Here is a 21,468-nt window from a genome sequence, read left to right as displayed (position 1 = left end):
CTGTGTAACTGCAACATTGTCCTCAAACATAAGTCATTTCATAAAAAACTAATTAAAATCTAAATGCATTCACCCTCCTGCCAATTAAAAGTTGAAATTGACTCACGCAATCCAAGCAAGTGAGCTTCTGGAAAATTAAAATACGATCCTCACACTAATGTAAATGTAAAAATAAAACGTTTTAACGCAAATCTTTATTTCATTAATACTTCTTGTAAAGAGCAGATTTGTTCTTAGGGCAGCCTCTCATAGAAGTGCCGGGTTCAGTCGGTTACAGTCAACAGATGGTGAGAACTGCTTCCCCCCCGGGCAACAGTAAAATTGAGCTTGTGAAATCTGTCACAATCCATGGTGGTAAATGTCTTGTCGTTCCTGCAAATGCTAATGAAGCTCTTGTGCGGTCCAAAACAGAGCCGGGGAGAGCAGGGAGAGATGGAGTCCAATTTAAAAAAAATGGCACGGTGTGACAAACTCATCCTTCTAGAGGCCGCAGAGTTTTCTATAGCCCGTGGACAGATATTCACAAATGAGAGCCGCTCAAAGATGCCTGTGACATTCAGGTCGCCATTGTGTCCGTCTCCTCCGAGGCTCGCCCCAAACGCGTTCCATCAGGGGCCGCAATAAAGCACGCCAGTGCTGTCAAACACTTGCCTTCATTAGATTGTAGTTCAGAAATAACGTGAAGTACGTTCTACTTCTTTTGAGGGTAATTAATTAAAAACAGTGGGGATACAGATATGGGACATTTAAAAAGACATCCACTCAGAAAGAATTGAACTTGTAAAAGTGTCCTTGACACAAGGCCTTAAAAGGGAGGGGGACTTTGTCTAATGACCATACCCAGAAGCCATACTGCTTCCCTTCACACAATCAGCAACGTTTCAGTCACAAAGTCTCCTATCTTTGCACAGTTGTTTAATTTCAGTTATTCTTACCAAAACTGAGGAAGCCAATATGTACTCTGCTGATTAGGGTTGTGCTGACAAATGGGTCATGAACAACTGAGCACAACGTCATGACTGAAATATAGTTTTATCAATACATGAACTGAGCAGTAATACAAAATAGTGGCACTGGAAAAATCTGGGCTTGACTGAACAGAAGTCCTTAAGTGGCAATAGTGACAACAAAAAGGCCCTGAGGAGGATGCTAGTAGGAACAAAATGACTGACAACGTTGTGAACAATTAGAAAGTGACTAATTGTGACTAAGTGACTAATAGAGGCTGTATAATCTACAAATGGCAAACCATTGTGTCTTTGTTAAGGGAAATGGTTTTATTTATTCAGGTGGTACATTTTCTCAAATTGAAGTGAAATTTTAAAAAGAAGCGTTTGTACTCTATTTTGAAGGTTCAAGGCACACAGGGGTTGGTTATTGCAATAGATAATCTCTAATAGAAGCCTGATTGTCATTTTTAAAGGATGCCTATTTTTAAGCAGTAGTGACAATACCAGAAGAAACTAAAAAGGATGGTTTTAAATTAGTCTAAAACGGCTTTGATTATAGACGGGACGACGCTGCAGAATGACCCGGCTGATTAGAAATCTTTCAGTCCATCAACAGTTCAGCAATGAGAGAACCGACTGGGTCACGTTCACATGCTTCCAAAGGAGGAGGTAAACAAATTATCCTGTTATGTGCTGTCAATGACTTTGCGCATTAGAACCGGTGGGAAATCACACGCAGTAATGATTAGAGGTTGAAAGCCTGCCAGTGGGCTGGTGTATCTGATCTGAGAGCAAGCACCTCCTGTCCATTCCACACACGGGCCACTTTGAACTAATGAGATAACTGTAGTGGGTTCTCCTTTCAGAATAAAAATAACTAATCTTTAATGTCAAAACACACACCAACTCATTTTACAGTTTATATTAAACTAGCCTTATTTCAATTGATCAGATTATGATCGGTCTGCCTTTTGTGTTTCACTGGCAGAGAGGCATGATACACAGGAGTTGGTTTGAACTGTAATTGTCTTGAGGAAAAGAGAAAAAAAACAAAAAAAACAATACAATGTTTGAATCGGTTCCTCACTCACAGCCAAACCTCCATCCCTCATACCGGAGCAGACAAGAGGACTGATTGCACTGTATTGCCCCTGTAATTTCCCATGCTGGATCAGGCCACTCAGTCAAGACAAAGAGTCATTAGCTCCAACCCACAAAAAGTTATATTTCTCTGTGATGCCGCATGATCAACCAGTTGGAATTTAAACAGTGAAGATGTTTTTGTCTTGCAGACAATCAGACAATGTTGTCTGATGGGAATCATTCTACGGAGCTTTTGTTCCGTTTGTAACTTTACAGGAGATTCAGGAGCGTATCCCTATTCTTAAATTGGTTAAGAGCGGAATACAGATTCATGCACAGCACCACCGTGAAAAATAAAAGGTCCCATTATTAGAACATATTTTGCATCCTATGTGGTAAGTAACTCCAAAGGAGCAGTGGATTTACTTTCAAATATTTATTTTATATAAAATTTAAGAAACTTCACATATTAGTTCAAAGACATGAATATACACACCATTTAAGTAAGTAATGTCAGATTGGTAATCTAAAATCTTAAATATAAATGCCCATGAAACCAATTAAACAGTTATACATGTTTTCAATCCTCAATGTCAGACCTTCAAATATTTAAAAGATTCCATATTAAACTAGGATAAAGACAAGCTTTTTGACAAAAATAATGCATGGCGAGTAATCAATGAACAACAATGCAAGAGCGAAGAAAGTCAAGGGTTTGGTAAAAGTAATAAAGCCGTGCATTATTAAAAAAGGACAACACCACAAAATCTATGAAAAATAAATCAAGAGGACGTTTTAAATAAGTCATGGTTGTCACTGATTCACCACTCTTTGCATTGTGTGGTTATGATGCACTTTGGATCCCTGTGAGTGAGACCGTTCATTACTGGATGATCAGTCCTCGATCAGACATTTGACAAGTGATTAATCAGGAAGGCCGCTTCAGAGGAGCAACTGAGAGTTAATTTCCACACTTCTGCATGATGAGATGAATTTGAAGCTTGTCCAGGTGAGGTAGCGGCCTTAGTGGGGTTTTCAGGGCGACTCCTGCCCCTCACATGGGCCAGGATCACATCCACGGTGACAGCGCCATGCTCGTCTTCATCGTGCACCAGCACGCAACGCACATCCGAGCACCGACGCAGCGTTAAGTCATGGAATTGGGAACGGCAGGGTGCGATGGTGACTGAGGGAAGAGTCTGATGAAAGACAGCGTTGTCCTGCACCAGACCGAGGTACGTGTCAGTGAGTAAAAGCTGTGCCAGAGACTCTGTGCTGCTGTTGGGGCTGATGCATACCCTTACACCGGTGTACAGTAGGATCTGCACCTCTGCCAGGGTCACGGCTTGTTGATCCATGTTACAATGAAGAAGATAAACCAGATCGGCAAGACTTTTCTGAAACTGGCTGTAAACCCTTAAACCAGCATCCAGCTGCAGGTCCGGTACGCAGGCCTCCCAGTCGAAAGACAACTTCGTCAAGTCTCCATGGAGCAGTGGGTGCTGAGGCAACGTGTGGTCCCCGGGGCCGATGACAGCAAGTATGCCCCCGCAAAGCGCCTTGGTAAGCTGCTGGCTGTGTGTGTAGACCCCCAGGATGCTCTCCTCCGTGGCACCCATCAAACGCAGACTCTGGTCTGCTAAGCCTATCTGCACCTCTTTCAGCTGGAACATGGGGATGTGATGGAACAAAAGCCAGAGCCCAAAATTGGCGCTCAGGGCGAAGAGGCCGGTCTCCGCCAGGATCAGGAGGGCAGGATGCGGCTCAGGATGGCTGCAGTTAGCAACATTAACCCAATAGAGAGCTACAATACTCTCGCAGGTGAGCACTGAGGTGGGGATGATGGACCGTAAAGCATCCATCAGGTCAACAAATGGTAATGTTTGCAAGTTTAAAAGGGAAGCTGGAAATTTGATCAATGTTTGACAGAAGATTTGGACATTGTTTGTGGTTTGCACAGTCCTCGGGTTCTCTAATGTCCTGGCTTTGTCCTCGGCTGCGCGGGTAACATCTTTCTTCCTGTGTTTTTCCAGCAACAGATCTGTAGTGCGTTCCTGTACTTCAATAGAAGACATGTTTTGCTCTTGTGTCAACTTCAGATCTCTGATTGCAGCATTCCTTGCACAGATATCTTCTGGCATTAGTGGTATGTCCTCTGCCTTGCTAAAGATTTCCATCTGAGCTCCCTCTTCAGGCATTATCCTTTTAGCCAACTCCATCTGGATGTGCTGTATAAGAGATAGATCTTTCACCGTGGAAACTATCTGACTATCCTTAAAGAGAGAGAAGACAAAGCTCCCTTTCACCATGGAGAAGACCCGGCTGTCCTTCACTACAGACAGAACATAACTTTCCCTGACCACAGAGACAACATGGCTGGACCAGCGGGCCCCGACGGGCTGTAGTCCCTCTTCCTTGACCTGCTGCAATACTGTGCGAGAGCTCCACAGGAAACGACCGGCATCTTGGAAAATCAAAGAAACTCTGCTGACCAAAGAACCCAGCCCCGAGTGTTGAACTGTGGCTGCTGCAGTCTCAGTCCTGCACGCTTTCGGGATCTCTTCCAAACCACCAGCTTCATCCATCTCTCCACAACCAAACTGGCCCTTGAAAGAGGTTTCCTCGGGGGGACAGCATGCTGCCTGACTGCTAAGAGGCTTTTCGTGGAGCCGAGAATGAGTGCTGGTCTGTGGGAGGACAAACGTGGAGCCAGTGCTGGCACTGCTCTGCAGGTGGGACGTGATGCCTAATGAGCTCCCACCAGAGTCGGGTCTCTCCTTGTAGCAGTCAGCCATGCTGCCTTTGATCTTGTTAGCATTCCCCTCTGGCTTTGTGCCACATCCATCACCCGGGCCCAGGACTCTTGTCTGCTGGAGGCTGCCATCCCCTGACCAAACCCCTTCTTCGTTATAGCTTGCAACTCCCGCTCCACTCTGAGTGGTCGTGGAGGAAAGCTCGGGCCCTGATTGATGACACAAGTCCCCCTCCTGCTTCGGGCCATCTCTGGGGCATGTCCCACCCTGTAGTGTGTCTCCATCGAACTCAGATCTAGTGTGAGGGACGGGAGATTTTCCAGGCGCGGCCTATTTTATGTGAAAAGAGGAGAAACTATGAGCAGCCAAAACTTAAAGATTTTAATCATTCTGATATCTAGTTTACTTTATGCAATTTACTATTAAATGAATACTGCCATTGCTGAGAAGGGAATATATTAATTTATCTCAGGTTCCTTTAAACAACACAAATGTATGTATTAATTTATAATAAAGACCAACAAGGAACATGTATAAACAAAAAATACTTAAAAAGTGCTATCATTGCAACGTCCTTTCCTAAAATGAAAATCCTTTACACTGTAGGGGTTTTAAAGAAAATGTGCATAATAAACCATTCGAAAAAGTATTTAATGCATCATCAAAAGAAGGTATTGGGCTTGGCTGGAGAGGTTTGCTCGTTTTGCAGAGACAAGCAGGAGGAACGATGGCTTTATAGTGGCTGGATAGATAAACTACAAAGCAAAGTCTGACTTTTTAGTGCTTAGCTTTATTCAAATGTTTTAAAACGATTCATTCTATGCAGAAACTACCTATGGCTTATTGAATACATCGTCATTTCTATAAACTTACTTTTAATCAAGAGTGAGTGGTTATCTAAAAGTAGATCAGATAAAGTGTGAATACATACTGCAGTCCTGTCCCGGTCTATTGTAGGGGAGGTAGGACAGCTCGGCACTTCAGCCGTCTCTGCAACCAGCAAATTCATCTGGCTAAAGAAAGGACACAAGCGATAAGACAATATTGAAATACATTTCATGTTTACCTTGAGAACAAGGGTGATATGAAGGGACGTGTGCACAATACACCTGTGTTTAAATGCTTATGCTTGCTGCCAGGCTCTTTGTTTGCAAAAGCAAATGTTATTTGTTGTGGTCTGACACCGGAGACTTTAAACAGTTTGCAAGCAAAAGACAAGACTGCATAACCCCCAATCTCCCAGTTCACAAAAATCATCCATTAGGTTTGAAAAGCAAACAGACCAAATTGCTGAATGAGATTAGCGCCACTCTACTAGCTGTGAAATTAAATAGAATCTGTGCATGTTGATTTGAGGATTTACATACAATACTCAGCCCTCTGGAGGGGGGAGCAGAAACTAAATGTACAACTCTGAATGATCTCGGACAGTAAACAGAGGCTTTGGCTGAGCTCTGTGTGTTGCAGCAGGTTGGTGAAGGGGAAAAGCAGGAGCGCTAAAGCATTGGCAACGCCCACAAGAGGGATTGCAGTGGAGGTCTTCGGGATGATTAAAGGATTTTGGAAGATCCTGGGGATCAGTGCAGAGGATGTTCTGTACTCGGCAATGTTTGTCTGCTCACATGATTGAATGGGGAAACACTGATCTGGGATTCCCAGCCTCAGAGGTTGACCACATTTTCTGGACTTTATTTTGTCACACTCTTTCCTCACATGCCAGGGTTTACAGAGGTCTCACTGAAAACAAAACTGCTAGACAAACAGTGGACTTAACGTTTCCACAGAGCAGTTCCCTCTACCAAACTCACCCATCGGCAGTCTCCTCCAGATGTGTCCCCGTGGTCTTCTCTCCTGCGCTCTGTTGATGGAGACCCCCGGCGTTTTCCTTTGAAAGTATTTTGATGTCGCGTTGGTTCATGCTTTCAACTTGCCGCCTTTCCACCTCCTGCTGATTGAGCTCCTCTCTCATCCTCCTAGTCATCACATTGTACACCCACAGATGTTATGAGAAGTCCTCTAACCTTTCATATGCATACTTCAAGCCATATTATACCATATCTTAGTATTTCCATTTCGATTTGTGGTAGTTTTATAGCACTCCAACACACATTTGAAAGAGGGACCTGGGATGTTAACAAGGAAAGCCCCGTAAAGTGACAGGAAAATTCAAATGAATAAGGTTGCAGCTTTTAGTGCTGGATGTCTTTGTAGTCAAGATTGTTCCCCCTGCTCTGAAGGCACAGCACGGGGTGAAAAGTGGGACAGGGGATCCAAGAATGATGGACTTTAACAAGGGTAAAAACACCATTTTAGGAGGTTCAAACTCTTAATAACAGCCTGTCAAGAGGCCGGAGGAGGTAAAAATTGTGAAGTTGCCACTTTGCCTTGTGGCCATAGATGGAAAATTACTGAGGTTTGTCAGATAAAGGACTTTCAGAGCATAGGTGGCCATTAAAAGCCGCATGGGTCAAACACCAGCCGCCCCACTTTGTCACGGGTGGCTCTGAGTGCACACTACAACATACAGTCTCAGGTTTCAGTCTCTGTTACAGTCCATGTGATGAAGGATGAGTCAAAAACAGTTGGACAACTTTATCCAGAAGGTAAGAAGTGGGTCTTGCGGACAGCCATAAATTCATACAAAATTTAAACAAAAGCATGTGATGTTGCTAGAACAGAAAACGTAGCCCCTTCTTGGCTCTACTAGGAATATCAGTCAGGTCTAAATACTAAAAGCTCCATTTAATAGATTTCAGCAGCTCTCAGCTTAGAGGAAATGTTCAGCTGAAATAAATTCACACGTATCCGTGAATTAAAGATTGGGATAGTAGTCTCGAAGCCAAGCCACGCTTTAAGGAACAGGTTGGACATTTTGTTGAGCAGTTTGCCTCTTCCTGTCCAAACTCAAGTGAAAGTCTTGGCCAATAATTGTCATTGACAGTTTGAATTCAAATTATATGTTGTCATTTTCAACTAAGGGCCATTTTATGTGGTGGCAGTTCAGCAGGCCATATTCAACTAGTTCAAAGTATTAGACGGAATACTTTCCGATGTGTGTTTAGTGAAAAAGAAAAACCAATTCTGCAAAGCTATCATGACATTGTCCTCTGTATATTTCCACATGGTTGTCAGTCTTAACGCTGACCTGCCATTAACACCTACGGACTTCAATTAGGCCGTCTGTTTCCCTCCACCACCAACTCCTACAGATTTCTATTCTTCACATTTTCGCCCACAAACAAAGTGTTTCTGTGGTGCAGCCTTCAAGTAGGTGAATATACACAAAACACAAGCATTTACACGTTCACATCCGAGCAGAATCAGACCAGCAGAGTGGGAGAACAGTTGCAGGTGTTTCACTGAAAGCAGCACGAATCACCAGAGATGAGGTGCTGCTTCTTGGATGGGATCTTTTCCCTAGAGAAGAAATTGATGCTTGGGTTCCCCCCTCCAAAATTTGAACCGTCCACCAATACATTTGGTTCAGACAGTATTGAGTTGGACTGGGTTTAGTTACACCAGGGTCACAGAGTGAAGAGAGCCATTACACATGTCGGCACAAGTCTCACCCTGGGTTTTGCAGCATCACCTCGGACAGATTCTCAGCAGACTTGGACGGGTCAGTCAAGTTCAGGATAAAGTCAGAAAGCAGCCCTCTCTGCAGACAACAGGACAAGACAGCACTGTGAAACATATTGTGCACTCTGACCGATGTGATTGACAGCTGCCTGCGGTAGATTTGCAATTATGCAATGATTATAGACTGCCGTTTTTACACAAAACTCAAGAGTAGACCAAAAGAGCTTTAACGTTTGAAAATAAATGTTATGTCTGATATATGAAAGACCTTCCAAATGAATAGAACTATCACATGATCCTACAATAAAATGCAGTGCAGTCTCTTTTACAGTCTTTAGCACTGCTCAAATATATTGCTTTCTAAAGCCAGAGTTACACATGCTATTCTGAGTTGTAGTATCCCATAAGTCTGAGTGAATTTGCAACTCTTCAGAGCATCTTATTTGAAATAACCATTAAGAATGAATGGGGAAGAATCATCTATGCACCGCAGTAGGTTTTTAATGTTGTAGCTTTCCTCTGCTGTAATGAGGTGCAATTTTTAATAATGCAAAGAGATGAAAGCTGTCAGAACCAGAAGTACAGCTGCATCAAAAAAAAGGGTGTGAATCAATTTTACAACATAAAATGTACAGCACAGGAGGAAATTCTTAAAAGGAGCCTGATTTTGTACCTTTTTGTCTGCAACCTGCTTCAGTTGTGCTCTTTGCACTCCGATGGTAGGTTTAACGGTATGAACAAACTTCACTTCAGTCATTCCCCTGATTGGGTTCATTTGTCCTCTTCTACACAATTCTGCCATGAAATTGACTAACAAGAGGTAGCACCTTACAGATACTAGTATTCTTAACTTAAAACCTCTGCACATAGTGCTACATGCTGGTTATATTGTAACCTCCAAAAGAAGAAAGGCTGCAAAAAGGAGAATTTAGGTGTCACCTTGACATTAATTTACAGAAAATAATGTCAATGTTTTTTTTAGTAAAGACTATTCCTGTATATATTATCATATCTAAATAACTGAACGCGTTATTCACAAAATTTCAACAGCGGAGCAAAGTGGACCGTATTAAAGTTTGTTGTGGTTCATGAGTATCCCTCATTTTTTTTCATTACATAATAATGAATCATATTAACATAATACTGCCCACTTGCGTGACCCAAACTTTTAAAGAACACTTTAAACATGAACTAATCATTTAAAGAGAACCACTGATTGGGTTTTGTGCGTCGCACAACGCTTCAAGCAGGCAAATTTAAAAGCTTGAGCACCTGGATTTCTTTCATGAACAGCAGATAGTTTAAAACAAGTCAGCATCATGGAGAGATTCATCATGACTAGCAGGTTCTCAGCTTTTTTGAGAGCTAATTATTTAGAATGAAGTAGTTTCATACTAAATATGCACAAACAAGCAGTGGCTGCTGAAAAATCTGCTGGTAAATAACTGATCAGAATGGATCACACTAGTGCTGCTGTTTGACTTCATGGTGTGGCATCTAGTGATAAATCGAGTCAACATGAGCAACATTTGCTGAAGGAAGCAGATATTACAGCTGGTAGTTATGGAAACAAAGTGCACAACGCTGACATGCTTTAAAAAAAAATTACCAGCAGAGAACATAGTTCTGACGGCAACCTTTCCAAAAGAGGCTCAGTCAGCTTTACAAAAATATGGCCCGTCCAAAGTGGTTTTGGGTCACGTCAATACCTGCCGTTTGTCTCCGAGCTGGGCGGCCTCAGTCGGGTGGTTAAACCGGAGCAAGCTTCCTCTTCCTAACTGTGTGATGTCACCTAGAGATAAGGAAGATGTACAGTATTTTAAAAAAGGTACACATCACCACCTCACTTACCATCTCTGACTTGGTATAAATGCTGCAGCAAGCATTAAATTATGCAATACAGTGAGAGAGTGACAGAGGCCATTTGGGATCTGTTCCAAGACAGATGCCATTGACTGTAATGGTACTGAAAGTCTGCCAGGTAACCTTTGGAGGCGTCACACAGTATCTATAATGCACAAAAAAGGTATTAGACTTTAGGCCGGGGAATCTAGCTGTCATTGCGGCATTCCAGCATACGGTCTCTGTACTAAACTTGGGGAAAGCCAATAGAACAAAAAGTTCAACATTTTCCTCTGCCGAGTTAAAGTTAATGAATTGCGAAGAATAAAAATCCCCAATGTGATTGGTAGTGACCTAGACTAAGGGGATGATTTATCAGAGAAAATGATCCAAAGAAACTGGAGAAGTCTTGTAAATCTATGGAATTGAAACTATATTAGGGTTTATATAGCAGACACACGCCTATATGGCCACATTCACAGTTTTTCTCGAGGTCTCTACCTTCTCCTTCCTCTCAGCCCAGCAAATACTAATCTTGCTACTACTAATGACTTCTGACGAGTGACAAAGCACCTGAGAGAGCAGCCAGTGATGGATTCCAGCTGCTATCGGACTGAAAATTACTATCATTTGTTCAGGAAAATAGCCTCAGATGCAGCCGTTTCTAAAGGGGATATTGGATGAATTGAAATGGTTATAAAAGAGACTGGCCTAGCCGGGCTGTGTGCAGACTGGTTTGCTGTGCAGTTATTATCTCTGCAAAGCAAACCAGTGTGGATGAGGAGGTAGTAAGAGGTGAAATCTCCCGGCCCCGGCAAGCAGGGTCTGCTCAAGGGGGCAGCAGTTTTACATCAGCTTTTGCTCCACCCTTTGAAAGGTTAATGCTCTGGCCCACTTCAAACATTTCGGCCCTATCAATTCTATCTGCCAATTAAATGGAGGACCTGGGGCTTTGTCTGAGGCCCCTCGCCCTTCAAATGTTTAGTAAGGGAAAATGCATCTGCCCTGTGGAGGGTTGTGTTCACAATCCCCTCATGGTCCGAGCACACGGCCGTGGGAGTGGAGTGCCAGGGACACAGAGTAGATTCAATGTCTAGACGTGATGCAGCGACCTTATAACAACACTTAAAACGGAAGAGTAAGTTATTACCTCCTACTCGTTAATTGGGAATCTGACAGAGACACCTTCATTACATAAAAGCACCACCGGCCCAGCCCCCTCCCCAACAATTCTTAATGAAGATCACATGTATATTAAGCACTGTAGAAATGCTTACCTTGAGACAGCTGGCAGGGATCAGTTACCACGGAGCCGTTGACTGAACACAGTGCACCATCCTGAGGGATCAGCGTCACGGTCCCTGCCCGGTTCTCAAGCACACAATGTTTACCGAGGAGCCCAGACCCATGGAGTACTACAATACAATTAAATAAAAATAAACCATGCTTATATGTATATATATTTAATAACAGCAGCTGGTAATTTAGTAACCTTGACTAACCAATATCCTGACTGCATGATGATTCGTCACTCCCAATCACTGTTCTGCCCTCCTAAGGCAAAGTTTAAAAAAAGGTAATATACAATATGCAAGCTGTTTGCCAATTAACAAAAGCATTAGACCGTAGCTGGTAATAATGTCTAACATGTGTTAGACATTATTATGTGTAACATTATGTGTAAATTATATGAAGTTAAAATCGTCTTTTCACTTTCAAATAATACAGGACTATTCCAGTGCTGAGCAGGTCTTCATCAATGCCGATCAGATGCGGTAACTGGCAGCCCAGGACCACTCCACTACCCTCCTTCCTCAGAGCCACAGTCTCCTCCTGTAGAGAGAATACAAAAAAACACGCCATGATGGGGCGAGGGGGAAATACTCCAAAAGCCTGTAGCTGGAAAGGCACACAATCTAAAATAAAATTTAAAAAAAACTGCTGACAGACATTAAACGGCAACCAGAAGAAAACTGAATTCTTTATGACTGCTCTTCCTCGCCTGAAGGCCAAGAAGTGCAGCGGTGTTCCAACCATGTGTCACCATGAAGCGGCAGAGGGCCTAACGGCAGAAGAGACTCCATAAATCATTCAGATTACCGTGGCGAGAGTCAAACTTTACATTGTGTTCAGAGAGCGAAATAGATGCAAACACAAGGCAGGTTGTATACCATGAACCACCGCCTTTATTGATACACAGCTATCAACATTAATGTTGAAATACAGCGCTTGTTAAATATATTTCCACCGCATAACGGCAATAAACTTCAGGTGAGTTGTTTACAATGCATCTCACCGAAGTATTGTATGGAAGGTCAAACTAAAATGAATTCATAAAGTAAAAAGCATCTCGTTGTCAAAGCATTTATTTTCCATAAATAGAATAATTTGAGGAATTTTAATTGCTCAATGACCATTTAACGGGGATATTTTAATCTCCCACACAAAATAGAGCACGAGTTTGCATCAGGTCCCAATCTCAGAGTGAATGAAGAAAACTCTTCAATGCGCATATTAAAACACAGATTGACTTATACATAATTAAAGTGACACAAAGCAACATTACAGATGCATTGAAACTGCCATCATACAGAAACTAATGGGGGAAAAAAGATCTGTTCTGCTTGTCCAGAATAACCTGTTAATGTGTATTGAAATTGTGTAACAGCAACCCCTCTACAGAAGTGCCATAGCAAGTAGAGACATTTATTTGCTCGTTCAAAGACATTTCTAAAAGCACAGGCAAGCTTAAAACCTCTGGTCTCCATCTCCGATATTTGTTACTGAGGAAATGTAAAAGCATGAGTCAAGGAATGACGTATTCATTTCTCTTTATAGAAAATATAATTTGGAATTATTTAAATTCCAAGTTAAGATTTAGGAAATACCAGTGTGCAGACTGAATGACTTTGTTGAGCATTTCCCAATTATTTAAGAAGAAATAAGACGTTTAGCCTGGGATGACCTGCTCGGTTGAAAAGACACTAAATGAACAGAAACTCTAGAAAAAGTGTTTGAGGCCAGTAACCTTTCCTCCCAGGGCCATGATACAATAACCCAGAGTCTACCCAAGCTTGAGTGGCCCTATCAGAAGTATTCCTCTGTTAAACTGATTGACTAATGCCTCGCATTGCCATGGATTATCATAAGTACCTCCCCAAGAGGCAGAGCGGAAAATCTCACATATGGAGGATTCGGGGGGAACACTCTGCATAAACTAGTTCCCCTCTCTTTCAACCTCCTACTCTTTGGTATAGATTGGACCGTGAAGTGAGAGATCTGTCCACCGCCAGCACCACCTCATTCATTGGCAGCTGTGAGAGGGGAGAAATCTTTTTTTTTTTAATGAAGAAGGAGAGGCATCGACCTCAGCGCCTGTACTTAATTAAAAGGGATTCTTCACAAACTTCATTAGGTGGTGAGGAGCAGCCTGGCAGATTAATCCACTGTGTCACTCTCTTCCCACAACAAATGACCCTTTTACTTTCTACTAAAATGTGCACACATACAGAGAAAGTTGTCTGTATTAGTGTGCTATGCTTTCAGATTGATGCAGCTGGTGTACAAACTGTAATTAATTGTGGCCCAGACCAGCAGCCAGGCTCGAGCAGCCTTTAGTCTCCCATTAAAAGCTATCATCTGTGGTTGGGCGGAATTTTAAATGGATTTTTCTCAATATTCAACGGTTGAGATTCTGACTTGCGTTAATATGCATTTCAAAATTCTTCCATAGGCCAACCAATCCTTCTTTCCTCACCGCCCGTCTGCCCTGTGAAGTGGATTAACTGGCCAACTGAAAAGATAAGCAGGTACTGAATGCAGGCCGAGAGAGAGAAACTTGTGCATTTGAAATCCTTGAAAGACCTGTATTTCAAATCACAGATGTCGGAATTTTGATGTAAATGAATACAGCATGATGGGAAAAGCCATGAAGACAGTTTGTTAGGATTCTGTTGGTTAAAGTCCAATTGGTAAAGAACAGGAAAATAAAATCAGCATCCAGATTAACAGTCCAGTTTCTTACTCACCCCTTTGTGGAATTTGTGTGTCTGCAGAAGCAAAAGCAGAATCTCAATCCAAGAGTTGTCATTTTTTGTTCTGGTTGCATTATGCAATTAGCTTGACATGCATTCCAGTAAAAGCCTGTTGCTATGTGCATAGGGGTTAGCAACTAGAGACGGATTCAACCTTACAAAAGCCCTTCCGGGCTCCCATTGCAAGTCATGTTGAAATGTCAGCATATAATTGTGCTAAATATGTATTAGTTTGACCAATTATTTGTTTAAAGACTGTAAATATTATCTTGCCTGTTATTAGTAGAGCCGATTAAGGTCCCAGCGGGAGATTTCAGTCCTTGTAGGTATGAATGGCACCTAACACATGTGCTTGGCGTGTGGGCTTCAAACAAGGCCAGATAATAAATCTTCATAAATTAAAATATAACGTAGTTTGGAGCCCAGCTTTACTGGCATGTGAATAATCAAAAGTGAGCTGCTCACAAGATATAAAAAGGTCATGAAATGAAATAACAGCCAACTATGACGCATAACTGCTGACAGTTTGAGGTAAATTGACATTAAAACAGAACCAGGCTCAGAGCTTCCAAAGCTTAAGTTGTGGCTTTGTGCTGATTGCAGCATGTTTGGAAAATACAAAGACCTACAGGATCAAAGAAACACTGCTGTTCATTTTGTCTTACGGAAATTAAGGTTCCTCCCACAACTGTTTCAAGCGGACCTGAGAGGGCAGCTGGGGAGCAGAACTCCACTCATGAAGTGGAGCTACTCACATATCGGGGGGGGGGGGGGGGGGGGGCGTCCGTGTGTGTGTGTGTGTACGTGCGCTTAAAGGCTATATACCCCTGAAGTACAACAACATTTCACTTTCACTCTTCCTGCCTTTTTTGTTCTCTCAATCTGTTGCCGTCTCTGTCTGGTAAGAGGCTGCACTGGAATCCATCTCATATTAATTACTTTCTCTTTCCCACATGCCCTGTAACCAATCTGGGAAGCTGACGATGAATAACTTTGCATTATAAATCTGCTTTGAATACAGAATTGCAAGTTCTGTTTACACCACTCTTGGTCAACTTGTCTCCTTACGGCCCAGCAGACATGTTCATTTAGCTCTCAGCAAAGGCATCAAATGAATTAAAGGCAAATATATATGAAACATGACAATGATAGATAGCGTGCACTTCTGTATGCATAACGCCATGCATGGAGGTTGGATTATATCAGAACCATTCCATTTCAAACAAGGCCATTTGTTGCAAGAAGAAATCCACAAATTTGACCAAGCTTATTTTTGTTACGCACGTGTGCTGAATTTTAAGTGGCCATCTATAAACTGGACGTACTTCACTGTATTGAAAAGAGACGCCGCCACCACCAAGACAAATCTGAAATAATAAAATAGTCAAAATTCGTTAAACACTCCGGCCTCATGTTGCATCAGAACAGGTCCTTCTACTTTAATGGGCACAGCTCTAAATAAGGAATATACTTCAGATCTGCCGGTAGGGATTGAAGACACGGCCTCTTGCTTAAAGCCATCACCGCTGGACCGTGGAAACAAATTTACAACACGGTCTAATTAATATTCCAGATAGTAAATATTAAAGTGGCATATGTCAATATTTAGGACCTCTTAATTGGGAGAGGTGATAGCCGTTAATGGGTTGCAATACGCTATCATGGGTAAAGGGCTGTCGAGCCACTAAATGTCACCTGCTAACACCAGAGAAAATCAGAATGTTAATTAACCAGCACACACACATATATATAGCATGGTCAAAATCCTTAAACTCTGGTATTCTGGAGAAGGAGCATTGCTAGAATTTGGCAAACACAAATCTTTCTCAGACCAGAACAGTTAAAACACTTTGAAAATCTTCCAGAGAAAATGTACTGCTGAACATGTAGGATGGAAACAAGAGGTCACTGCATAGTTCTAATGCCACGCTTCACGGTCCCATGAATAATGCAACGGGCTTCTTGGCCGCGTAAGATCAGTCGCAAACAGATGACATTTGGTGTTATTTGGGTGGTTTGGGCACAAATTCAACAGAGGAAGTGTTCAGTGTAAACTTTGAGTTGGCTCAGATTGTTTTTGTCACGGCTTGGGGTCTACGAAAAGGAAGCTGCCACCCCATCCAAACCTCAGAGAAACCATATTGGGTTGAAAAGGAAGGCTGGCACGTCTGTTCAGTTTCTATTTGTCAGACTTTCAAACACTATTACACACATACACACACAATTACTTTACGATAATTACAAGAACTCAGCTTTTGGATGCCATTTAAACCTAAATAGATGGAAAATTAAATTTAAATGTCAGGTTGACTCCAGCCTCATTAGCTGTTCTACTCCATGGAGCGGCTCTAGCTATTAACCAGACTTACAGTGACACCACCTGGTTGGATGTCTTTACTGCAGGCTGCAACATCAATAACACTGATGATTGTTGGTGTTAAAACGGAGCGAGCAGTTTAAGGAAGGCAATGTCTGGTTCATAGAGATATCTAGATACATAATAGAATGATTGCCATACCTGCAAAATACTCTGAGTCTCTCCCCATTTGCAGGTCCACTCCTTGGTCAGTGCGAGGACCTGGGCGAGGAGGAAGAGGGGAATATGGTTTCCAGAGGAAAATAAAACTCTGCCGTATTTTCCACTTGGAAGAGAACTACTCACCCGTGTCTGATTCTGATGTAGCTCCTCCTCTACAGTCACAGAGGAAGATGGATCCCCATGAGAAACCTGGAGTAATAGAAGACAGCCAAACACACAATGTAAATTTTGAAGCAAAAAAAACGCCTTAATACATATTGATCTTTGATGTCTTTTTGTGAGAGCTTTGACCTGACTGGCTTCCTCTAGTAGCCTCCTGAGCCTGGTAACCTCCTCCTTCAGCTCTCTGATCACCTTCACGCTGCAGTCTTCATTTACGGTGGGAGAGTTCACAATGTTTTTAGCTCGGCTGGCATAGCGCAACGTGCTCAGGGTCTCCCCGTAGTTCACATCAGCGGGAGAGACCGCTGCCATGGGGGGTCACCAGGGAGAAAAGTACACAAGTTGATGAGCAGTTGTGAGAAGAAAGTTGAACAAAAAATAAAAAAACGATGTGGTTACCATCAAGAAAACAGGAGTTACAGAACATACTTGCTATCATCGTAGTCAAAGAGTTCCCACCCAGGCTGTCCTTCAGCAGCCAGGTCAGCACTGAGTCCCTGTAAGGAATGAAGGTCGGTTTCTTCTTTTTTGACTGTCCTCCCACACCGAGATCAGCTGGGAGGTCACACAGGAAGAAAACACTGAATGAGAAAACTAGAGCAGATGATGTATTTTAGTCCTAAAGCTTTCCAGAAATCTAGAAAACAACCAGTGAAATTCCAGCTATTAATGGTGCGTTTCCACCGAGCGGTACGGTACGGGTCAACTGTTTAAATAAATAAATACTACAAAAACACATAACCCATACAATGCATTTTATTTTGAAGGAGTGAATTGAATTGTTCTTAATAGAATTGAGCTAACCAACTCAATGAAAGATAAATATGTGGCATCATGGTGTGTCAGTCAGCTTTCACTGCCACTTACCCAGAGCTGAGATCACACTGCCCAGGGTCACCAGGGATTTGTTGATGTTGGCTCCTTCCTTCAGTCTCGTGCCTGTGGTGCATGTGGCATCCGCTCTCTCGCTGCCTGCCAGGTCCACCAGGTGGATCTTACTCAGCGTCTCGCGGGGCATCTCTGCATCAAACCAGGCCTGTGGCATGAAAAAAACATTACGGAGCAATCTCAGTCTAGTTAAAACGAGGCAACTTCCCAAAGGGATTGGCTGCATCAGGACAAATGTGCTCTTTGAAGATGAAATTTTTTCATAAATGAGCGTTACACAAAACGGATAAACACGGCTAATTAGAACTCTTGAGGGATGGCGTTTACAAAACACCCAAAAGTCTTTTAAAAGGAAACTTTGAAAAATGTTTTGCTCAGTTACATCTTGCAAGATATGCCAGCAATGAGCCATTTAGGCACTGCAGCCCACCTGGGTGAAGCTGATGGTGAAGATAGCGTGGGAGCGGCTGCTGACATCATTCATGCACGTGCTGGCTGTGGTGCGGTTGGCATTTCCAAGAAGGATCAGGGCCTCCATGTCACTGTAGTTGTGTACCAATAGCTTTGACAGATCTACACACAAGTTGTCAACTTTATTAGACTTTCTGCATTGCATAAGATTTTAGATGAACATTTGAAAATACAACTTTCTTACTCTCAACGTAGGGACCATCGCGGGGGTGTTCTCTCACTCTCAAGCCTCCATCTGTGGGTTTAGTTTTCTTGAGAAGGTCCTGCACACGTTCATTATAGATCTCTAAAAAGCTGATAAAGACAGAGGCTAAATTATATCCAAGACAGCATGCTTACGAGGCCACAAAAGCACAAATGAATGAAGACTTTCACTGTAAATACCTGAACAGCACAAAACAAGTTGCCATTCACAGTCGACTATGAAGACGGCAGCACAATTCCACGTTATTGCGCATGCATTGCTCATCTCGCATTAGCAATGAAAAAACAAAAAAAATGCAAAGTATGTTTTGGCAGCGCACTTAAATCAGGTGTGTGGCAAGAGCAAAAAGGACTTGCATCAGTAACTGATTCAAACACAATGCAAGGAGCAATTAGGCTTTATGTTACCATGGCGGTGTTAGAATGGCAGAGACCCTTCCTGTGGATGGAGCCATTCAGGTTGTTCTTCGGCACAGTGTTCGGAAATCAAACTGATTACAATATTAGAGGTTTTCTAAATGACTAGACTCATAGCTGCTATTATTAACATTATGGTGACAACAAAAGGGCAGGATGGTTGAGTCAGTAACAGACTGTGATTCCAACCACCATCACCTCCTTTAGCATACGTATGTTTTACAATGTTGGGATGCATGTGCAGCTACCAACCGATATCTTAAGAGCTCCACACTAGCTTGATGAGCTTAAAAGCCATCATTTCATCCTCCAAACATCTTTCAGGAGTAGAGCAGGGACATGTGATGTAATCATCTGGGATATTTTAGAAATAGTCTTAATTTCTCTTTTGAATAAAAAATAAAAGAATTGGCTCATCCATTTCTGTTCAAATGAAATAAATTGTTCCCATGAGGATACCGGACACACTTTTTTAAAACAGACTTTACTACATTAGGATTAAAACGCTCGGCAGCATAAAAAAAGGCTTGCATTTATGGTTTTATTTTTAAGATCGGTTAAATGATGAAGTACACTTTTTTTGTGTTCGAATTCAGCACTGTTACCAAAAAAAGTTGACAGGGCCAAATTCTCCTTGGCAACTTTTTTTTTTTTAAAGGCAATGGATGATGTGCATTAGATGAATGATGAAGAGTGATGGTGCCTTACCTGACCTCTGTGCGGAATGACACGGCTTCGCTCTTGCCTCTATGGGATATTTCGGAGAACAAGCCTTCACAGATTCGTGGAATTAAACCTTTATCCCCCTGGCACATCAAAGAGGGATACATTTCTCAATTGCAGTTCTAATAAAATGACAGTCATATTGTTACCTTCAGATTTTCCCCTTACTGTGATCTCATAATTGGTCAGTACTACACCATGACCACAACTCTGCACATACAAAGACTGATGAAAAAGTAAAACAGCAGTTCATCTGATACAGAGTTACTGAAGCATAAAAGCAATTCCATTCTGAGCTGCATGCCCTCGATTTAATTACAAAGTAACAGATAGTAAGCATTAAGAGCCATATATAATTATCTGGGATGTTGACGCAGCTATGTGGGTGACCTTGCACAAGTCTGTGGTAGACAAAGCAGAGAGCTCACTGGTAATGTGAAATTTCCATTGCTGCGCAAGGTGAGGAGAGAAAAGCTGTGGGTTGCTGCCCTCATCACATTTTCTGATTAGTGGGGAGAAAGCGCAGAGATAAATGAAGAGACGCCTAATGAAGCTTCCATCGGTCTGTTCCAATGCTGCAAGAAGTCGATGCTAAGTGCACACTGGTTAGCTCTACTTGAATATTCTGCCAAGTAAGCTCTATAGTGTTGGGAATATAGTCACTGAAGGGCTAATTCACAGGGCACTTTCAAAAGGGCAACTTGGAAAGACCCAGACGATCTCTCAAGATACTTCTTTTAGGAGCCCCTCTTTTTTAGGTTCCAGAAGGTGAAAGAAGGCCTTACTGTGTGACCCATCATGGTGTAGGACTTTCCTGTGCCGGTTTGGCCATAAGCAAACACGCAGGAATTGAAGCCCTCAAATGCAGCTTTCAAGACTCCAGACCCCAAGTCATGAAAAATCTGAAGCAGCAGAGAAAAAGGGTCATGGTTAAGGTCCTTGTCCTACACTACAATACAAAAAGATGATGCAAAATTCTGGGAAAGATGATGCAGGAAACCAATGAATACAGATACCCTCTCTTGTGATATAAATGTGGGTCCTCCTGGGTCCGTTGAATCATAGGAGAAGTCATAAGCAAAGGTCTTGTCTTGGTTCTTCTGTTGGTCCACTTGAATAGAGGGAGGCTACAATACCCAATGCAAAGGCCCCGCTTAATGAAAACTGAATTACCCGCAGTGTAGTGCATTTTCTTTTGTGACAAAATACCTTGCGAATAGATGTGGAGCTGCCATTCATGTGAATTATCACCCTCGATGAAAACTGCTTTTCTCTGTGGAAGAGTGACCGTGAGTGGCATAAGAGTTCATTCAGAAAGAAAATGGAAGCAGTCATTCAACCTACCGTTTGTTCAAAGGGCGGACTCGGACCGCTACTCGCAGTGAAGCCATTAATAATCAAGATTACACGGAACACATGAAACGACAGGTTGTCACAGCCCGTTTTGTCCGTCTGTGAAATGAGGTCTGCCTTCCGCGTAAAGGCATCTGCGTGAACATGAATGAAGCGTATTTCACACTTAATTATCACACCTGTCGCCAGTGCTGTTATTCGACGCGCTTCACATACTCGCCACTAGGGCTGGGTTTGATATGCTGTGTTAACTCGTTGAACTCAAATACTTTAAGTAAATTAATGGATGGGTTTTGTCAATTTATTAACCTAAATAAACACGGCGTCCACCAATACAAATCAGATGTCACTTTAAATTCGTCACTTTAAAGTCTTCCCATCAAATAACCCACTATATGAAATTGAAATCCACTCATACGTGCCCACTTTCATGTTAAATGCAAACGAGTTACGGCGTCAATGGGCTGCAT

The 21,468-nt window shown here is 42.4% G+C and overlaps 1 protein-coding gene across 1 annotated transcript; it reads right to left on the bottom strand.

The window, feature by feature from the left end:
* Nucleotides 1-1,051: 1,051 nt before the first annotated feature.
* On the bottom strand, nt 1,052-21,394 carry kif16bb (kinesin family member 16Bb). Its single transcript, XM_037466321.2, has 20 exons — nt 20,990-21,394; nt 20,855-20,918; nt 20,662-20,772; nt 20,431-20,547; nt 19,631-19,728; nt 18,486-18,595; nt 18,261-18,403; nt 17,810-17,978; nt 17,372-17,497; nt 17,072-17,247; nt 16,904-16,969; nt 16,760-16,819; nt 11,921-12,040; nt 11,710-11,761; nt 11,485-11,622; nt 10,075-10,157; nt 8,356-8,444; nt 6,595-6,759; nt 5,718-5,799; nt 1,052-5,116 (listed from the first exon to the last, which is right to left on the bottom strand). Exons 1-20 carry the CDS (start codon nt 21,034-21,036, stop codon nt 2,939-2,941), a joined length of 4,194 nt encoding a protein of 1,397 aa, XP_037322218.2. The 5' UTR covers nt 21,037-21,394; the 3' UTR covers nt 1,052-2,938.
* Between the last annotated feature and the right edge of the window lie 74 nt (nt 21,395-21,468).

Source organism: Pungitius pungitius, chromosome 13 (genome assembly GCF_949316345.1).
Source record: "Pungitius pungitius chromosome 13, fPunPun2.1, whole genome shotgun sequence".
Lineage (NCBI taxonomy): Eukaryota > Metazoa > Chordata > Actinopteri > Perciformes > Gasterosteidae > Pungitius > Pungitius pungitius.
Note: the sequence above shows the minus strand (reverse complement) of the source record. Positions and strands in the feature narration are given on the sequence as shown.